This window comes from Corvus moneduloides, chromosome 1 (assembly GCF_009650955.1).
Source record: "Corvus moneduloides isolate bCorMon1 chromosome 1, bCorMon1.pri, whole genome shotgun sequence".
In the NCBI taxonomy this organism is placed as follows: domain Eukaryota; kingdom Metazoa; phylum Chordata; class Aves; order Passeriformes; family Corvidae; genus Corvus; species Corvus moneduloides.
Window position 1 is genome coordinate 114,037,617 of NC_045476.1, and position 7,793 is coordinate 114,045,409.

At 40.4% G+C, this 7,793-nt stretch overlaps 1 protein-coding gene across 1 annotated transcript in view; it reads left to right on the forward strand.

Moving 5' to 3' along the window:
• COLEC12 (collectin subfamily member 12) overlaps positions 1–3,718 on the forward strand; it is a 96,460-nt gene extending 92,742 nt beyond the window's left edge. Inside the window, exon 10 of the mRNA XM_032123197.1 lies at positions 351–3,718. Within this exon, the coding sequence (XP_031979088.1) occupies positions 351–370 (20 nt within the window). The 3' untranslated portion in view covers positions 371–3,718. The remainder of the gene's footprint in view (positions 1–350) is intronic.
• Positions 3,719–7,793: the final 4,075 nt, after the last annotated feature.

A 7,793-nucleotide genomic window follows, 5' to 3' on the forward strand; every position in this document is an offset into this window, starting at 1 on the left:
ATGTCAGCTAGAGCCAAAATTACATCCCATCCATAGCCCCCTAAGACAAAACAAACTGCTGAACAAGCTTTGTGTGTATAACTCTGTTTGGAGGTCCAGATTGAAGGACCGTGTGTAAGTAACAATATAATTTACCTTGGTTTTCCTACATACATTTGTTATTTTAAGAAAACTTCAAGGTTTACAAATATTTATCCTCCAGGACCTACAGGATCTGAATATGAGTCTGCTCAAATTTTTAACATACCTTGATCTCTGTAAGTTTTCTTTTTGGAAATTTGTTTAATCTTCACAGGCTTTTTACAGGATTTTTTTTCTCTTTGTTTTTCTTTTTTTTTCTCATACTGTAGGGCAAATACTTGGAGTATAATAGGCTGTGACTTTACAGATACCTTCATATTAAGGAAACTTACATGAAGAAGAAGAAAATCCTGGGAGAGAGCAACACTGACTTCCAAAATCGAAAAAAAAATATGAAAAAAGAAAAAAGCAAGCACTGAAAACTGATTTAAAAGCATCAAGGAATTCAGCAGTAACTCTTCTCCAGCATCCTGTAATTATTTAAGGCCTTTTGACCCACAGCATCAGGAAATAGTGTTGGACTAATTCTGTTTTAGATTTTCTTCCCAGCCAGTAACCACATCCATAAGCAACTTGTGTCTTCTGAGAAAAGACATTCTATCAATCTGAGTAAGACTGTTGGTCACTCATATAGAAAAACATATAACGCAACTGTGTGAACAGTTGCTTGATTTGCTAAAATCCCAAATGTAGGAAAATTATACAGATACACGAATATATAGATTTTATATAAATATATATATATAGTCCAACTCTTATCAATAATATGGAATATACTTTTAAGAGCTTTTAAAACTTTGTATTTTTGTACAAAATATTTGCTTTTTACAATTGTTCTCTTTTTTACTGACTTTTTTTACAAATATAGTGCACAGGGGCCAAAGAAAACAATAAAGGTACTAATAATTCATTAAGGTTTGCTGTGAGGCCTAGCTCAGCTATAGAGAAATATTTTTCCAGTTAGAAATATTTTTACTTTCCCAGATGATTTGTTCTGGTTAAATAACTTTTAAAGCAGATTTTAGATAGTGTTTTCCTTACTGTATGCAGTCTAGTCTGCATGTGTAACAATTAAGTTGACTAAGGACTAGATACTCATTATAGCTCTGATCACAGCCAGTGTTTCGTTGGGATACTATGGAAAGACAATTTTAATAAAAGCTTTTCCTTCCTTTCCTTCCTTCCTTCCTTCCTTCCTTCCTTCCTTCCGTCCGTCCGTCCGTCCTTCCGTCCTTCCTTCCTTCCTTCCTTCCTTCCTTCCTTCCTTCCTTCTGTCCTTTTTGGCTTGCCTGCCTTCCTTCTTTCCAGCCTGCCTGCTTGCCTGCCTGCTATCCTGCCATCCTACATTCCTTCCACTCAGGAGAAAATGCCTGAGAAATGGAAGTAAATCTCCAATTTTAAAGAATGATTTTGAAATGTTTTCATTCCTTCCCCCTTCTCGTAAGGAAATCCACCCGAAAAGGTGCCACACATACTGCAGGTCAAGCCCAGGTGAGAGACTTTATGAAAAGAGAAACAAAGAAGCCGCACACACTGAAATATGTTTGTTTTTAAGACAGATTTCAAGATTTGGTGAGAAAAACATGCCGTACTCAGAAAAGTCTAATAAACTTGCACTTCTCCAAACTGCTTTGAAAATCAATCTCTCTGTTTTCTTGGACCAGTACTTCTCTCCCAAACAAAGTAGAAAATAAAGTATGCTGCAAAGCAGAAAGAGATGATATCATTACCCAGCCAGTTTCCTCCACAGTCCCATGAGCCGTTGTCTAGGCAGCAGTGTTGCTTATCAGGAATTTTAAAAATTAGCGGGTTAATTCATTAGCAGAAATCTTGGTATTTGTTTCCAGTTTTTGTACTCTTTTCATCGCCACATGCTCTACAATGAAGGAAGTTGTTTTGGCTTCTTGGGAAGGAGAACTGTTTTTCCATTGCCTCATGACTTGCCATTTACCTTGGCTGAATGCAGATAAATTTGTTGAAATATTCCAGCTCTGTTGGAAAGAGACAAGATTTTGTACTTAAGATTTTCAAATATTGCTCCTAAGATCAACCCGTTAAAGGCGTTTTTTTCTCTACATCTCAAACTCCCTCCAGTGTTTTAAATTTCAATTATAATTTTCTTTCAAAATACACAAAATGTTACATTTGGGAATCTGCCCTGTGGGTACAAATTAGATATGAGACAGGAACAACCTGAAAATTGCATCTGCTTAATTAAAAGTGAAAGGTCTGTGTATTGCAGCTGCAGAAACCATGTGTCACCATCATGGAGGCAGGGCTTGTCTTCAGACAGTCTGGATTTCATAAGACTTTTCTTTTGGCTTTTTCATAAGGTTTTGAATACAACTTGATTCTGCCATGCACTGTCATGCTGTACCAAGGAGTTGCCTTGTAAACACATGCTGTAGTGTTTATATTTACACAATGTCTGTGGAGATAATGTTAAACTGCTATTTTTGGATAATGAGGTACAAAACTAGTATTTTGCATGCCCAGAGAGCCTCACAGACCCTGGTGAGTGGAGCCTTGCAGAGCCACACTGAAGTGGAAGCACTGCTACCTTTGTTTTGAATGTTGGCTTATTTATAAGTTTTGAGCATCTGCTACATAAAATTGCGTTCTTCATGCTTTTTATTGATGCCACAGACTTCTGTCACCAAAAGAAGTGAATGAGAAACCTCTGTTTAGGCTCAAGCTGTATTGCTTCCTTGCCCAGATTTCATCCTTCTCTTCCTTCAGCACCAGCAGTGATGGTAAATACATGAGATCAGATTATCCAAGAGTTATCTAGTGTCCTACAGTCAGAGGAATGACAAGCTGAGGACACTGAGAAATGAAATGTGACTGGGCTCATACCTTCTGTTCACACACTTGAACCACACACTGCAGCTGTTATACAAAACTGGATGAAGAGGGCTGCTGCAGTTGCGTGCCTGACATGCCCAGTCATCCTTAAAATATGGCCTGAGCAGCCAGGCGTGCTGAGACAGACCAGCCTTTTGACCTAGTATTCCTGCAGGAAGGAAACAGAGGTGTCCAATGGCAACAAGGATTGAAATCACTGAGTGTTAGGACAAGAGAGTGTTAAGACAGCTCAGGAACCTGTCACAGAAAGGACAGATTGGTAGGAATGCAAGCAGGTCACCAGAATGGGCCAAGATGTTGTCATGAAAATCAGACCTGCCACTCTTTAATGGGAAAACATCCCCGTCAAATCTTTCTGTATGCTTTGAGTAATAATGTGGGTTGTATGGAAAGTTTTAAGTGATAGCAAATTATTTTGTCCCAGCTTGAGTTTTGGCTTTCCTTCTTATGCATGAGTATTGTAACTTGTAATACTGAGCACACATTGCCATCACCCTTCTTGTTTTACATAAAATTAAATTCAAGTCCGTATACCCTGGCAAGCACTGGGACTGTTGGAAGAAAAAGAGGGAAAGGCAGAGAAGGTACAAAGTCACTGTGATTTACATTCAGTTCTGGATTTCTTAATGTCATTTCTGACTCGTTTCATTAATTTATTTGGAAATGCCTTCAGCTGATTAGAGCTTATAAATCTCAACTCTCATTTCCTTTGTTGTCTATAATTAATACTTGCAAATGTTCTAATAAAGGAATCACTAAGCGGAGACATGGAGATGAATGTTGTTCACTTTGTGCATGTGTGTGTAACAGAGGGATGTGGAGATCAGAGAGATGTGGAGCCAGAACATTCATATGTATTAAAAATCAAACTGATGAAGTTTTTTTCCATTAAAGCTTTGCTTTTCACTTACACCATCCTAGTTCTAAGCCTGACCGGGGCTATCTTATCCCATAATTGCAATTTTAGTGCCTTGTTCTTGCAGCACATAGGGGCTAGGAACATGGGTTCAAAGGTCTGATCTGAACAAGACCTTTAAGAAGGGCTGAAGCCCTTTGCTGCTTACTGTCCTAGCACACCAAGCACCTCAGATGGGCCCCCCGGTGAAGGACAGCCTGAATTGAGTATCATCAGTCCTCACATTAGCCATTATGATGGCTTAAATTGTCTGTTTATAATGGCCAATCTGGTCTTGCTATTCCTCTCTCTCTCAGATGGCTGACCTCCTCTTTTAATTTTCTGTTCCTGGCAGTAGCTACTCTGCTTTTAGCAAGTAGCAGGAGCTGGTGTCTGATCACTGGCAAGGCGAGGAGCTGGTCAGAGAGCAGCCACTGCCTGTGGGAAGAAACTGCTCTGCAGGGAGTAGGGGAAAGGTGGCCGAGTCCACTCTCACGTGAGAAAACACAACCACTTTTCCCCAGTGCAGCCCCCTTGCCTAAGAGCACAGCAGCTCACACATCTGTAGCATCCAAAGGGAACAAAAAGTCTCCAGCCCCAGCCTCCAGACTGACTTTTTTTTTCCTCCCTCACTTCTGCTGGGGTCTGTGCACCCCAGAGATGTAGGTTCCTCCATGACCACCTGGCTGTCCCTGGAGCGGTCTCTGTGCTGCCCTGTGCAGGTGTCAGGGCTCACACGTGAGAGTCAAGCAGTGGGACAGCTGCCCATGCCTGGCACTCCCCCAGCTGGGACACTCCGATCTCTCCAGGGCTTGGGCAGGAGCAGGAGGAGGAAGTTCCCAGTGTTACCTACACTCAGAGATAGCCTTGGCATCTATAAATGCGATGATACACTGCTTTACAGACAAAACCCTTGCTCCTCAGAAACCAGGCCTTCCTAAAACCAGAGCCTATTTGTTCATTCACCATCTCCACCTCATTTTTTTCATGCTGTCTAGTGAAAAAAAAAAAAAAAACCAAAAACTGGCTAAAAACTTTTTTGAAAGTTCTCATCTGTTTTCTTTCATATGGTGGAATACGTTTGTTTTTTCTTCCCATCTGGCTCAGAGATGAAAAAAACATTCTTTGATTTCTTTTTCAAAATAAACTCAGTGTACTGCTACAAAGTTTGTGTGGAGATGTTTTGGGTTTTTTTTAGACCAAAACAATAAAAGCAAATTACTAGGCAAATAATGCTCTTTTTGGAGAAGATCTTGCATGCCATGAGGATTTTCTTACCCAGAGAACTTCCCAGAGGCATGTTAGTATTGCCAGCCCCATTTTGTGACTGGAAGAAAAAGGAGATTTTCAAGAATATGATTCATTTTGATGTCTTGTTTTGGAGATTTTTGTTTATTGGGGAGGTGATTTTTAGAAGTGACTTTTTCCAGTGAAACCAAAATTGGCATAGAGCAAATTATTTTGTATACACCTCAAGGAGGGGAGTGAGCTTTTCAGTGCTGAATTAAACAGAATGGTGTCCTTCCCCCATCACCCTGCATATGGAAGGCAGACATTTCTGCTGCTGTTTTGTAGAGCAGAGCTCAGTGTGATCACAGCAGAGGAACAGCAGCAGAGTAGAGCAATGTCCTGTGTGGGTAACAGTTAACACCTGACACTAAATTACCAGGAGACCCCCTTGATCAGAAACAAGAAGGTTAAGGACTGCTGAGACCTTTGACTCCTCTGCAGCTCAACTTCAACAAATCTTCCTGAAAACATACCAGCTTACACTTCAAAAATAATTAGGGGTTGCTTTGTTCCTTAAATCATTTTGGCTGCTCTTCAAAAACTTTATTAGGAATCTTCTTTTAATAACCAGTGTGAATGCAATTGTGTCCCATTTAGACACATTTGTTCTGTTTCCAGTGCTGTCCTTTAGCTTAAATAGCATCTCTCCTGGGACCGTCAAGTAATTGTAGTGGTCAGTGTGGAGCCATTCATCTTGAGACACAGTAAGGGATGGTTGGGAACAAACACATCCCTCTGACCAGCTGGGGAGCCCTGATGACAGAGCCTGGCTCTGATCCCACCGCCCAGGCCCACAAGGGATTATCTGAGGACACTCTGGGCATCTTGCTGAATGGTGGAAGTTTCCATACTCTTTTTTGTTAGTGTTGCAAAAGGAAAGAGAGCAACAAAATGGGTATAAAGAGTGGTTTCCCACTAAATTAGAGTAGGTTACAAGTGCTTGGCTTTTTATAAGGCAGTAACACATTTTATAAGGCATTTGAAAAATCACTCTGTATATCTGAGCTTAAGCACACTTATTCTGGTTTTGCACCAGAGCAGAATCTAAGTTCAGGTTATAGTTAGGTTCTTGATCTTCAAGAGATTAAAATCTCCAATTCAGAGATTAGCACGTGACTTCTACTTTTTCTATCTGTCCTGCCAAGGCACAAATCCACAGCTCAGGCATCAGTGTGATTCCAGGCTCTAAGGATTGCTTCCAAACTCCCTGTATTTGCAGTCATGCTCCTGCCAGCCCTGCAAGAGGTCCAGCTGATAGAAGCTGCAAGTCTGAAATATGACTTTGGAAGAATTTTGTTCAGGAATCCCTCTCATTCAAAAGTCTGGGCATATTGCAAAGATGACATTTCTTTAATTCCATCTCTATTACCCGCACTCATATCAAACGGATGATGAATTATTTTTCTGAATGGCAACAATGTATTTTTGTCCACTTTGGTTTTTTATGTCAAAATAAAAGCCTGGAAGTGGAAATCAGACAAAGCATCCTTGGCATTGCAGTATCTCACTGTAGCAGGCAAATAATGTTCCTGGATTATTGCCTGTGATAACAGCACGAACTGATATCTGAACAGACAGCTTCATGCTATCTACTTGTAGAAGCAAACTTAACTACAGGCACAGCCTCGTCACTGGTCCATCTTCTGACAGGCTGGGGCAACCATGTTTCCTGCTGTGTTTCAAAGAAACTGTAGGAGATAAGAAAGAGAAAAGGTAAAGAGAGAAGAGCTGATGACAGAAGGGAAACAGAGGAAAAGAGAAAGGGACAGCTCAGGGAGTAGAAGAGAAAAATATGGAGAATGATTGAGGACGATAATGAACACTGATGTCCTCATTGTGGTTTCTAGTAAGATCAACCACAGAGGAGGTCTCTTCTCAGAAACATACAACTGGGCAGTGTCATAGTTCTCGTAATTCCCATTCTTGGCTGTGAAGAGAACACATCCCTGCCTTGCAAGAGAGGCATATCATTCAGTTGGTGCCTGAAGTCATGTAATACTTTCCCAGCACAAACAAAAATTCCTGGTGGCTCCAGGTCTTCTGGGAGCTGGGTCGAGGCTTTTGTTTTGGTGGTTGGTTGGTTTTTCCTACATGTCCTTTTCCTCCTACACAAGTTTTGAAACACAGAATATTTTCTAGTTTTCCGTCTGTATTAGAAATACGAAACTCAACTTTGGAAGAGAGAACAAAAGCAAGAACATACAGTAGGTCTCCAAGCAACAAAACACTGTCTGGAAAATACGTCCACAGCAGTATTTGGACTCACAGCTCCTGTTTCTATACTAATTCTCATTGGTATTGACATTTGAACAGGTGCACTTTATGAAGTCAAACATGGATCTTTGATAAACAAACTTTAATGAACAAAAGGTGCAGAAATGTACACATGCTGAAAAAGAGGATACAAAAAGGAGGTACCTTAGTTTTTATAAACAGACAGTTGTTGAATTTGAACACCAGAGACACTTCAATTCCAAATACCCTTGAATTTTCTTTGAAGGTAGCATTTTTAAATGACCAACCACTGATTTTCCCCAGTTTTTAACTTTAAGATGCAAAAGCTGGGGACTCTCATCAGTCACCAGCTGGTGATTTCATGGAAAAAAACTAATTTCAAAGGCAAATTGGATCTCTGCATACCATTTTATCCAGATTAGCCATG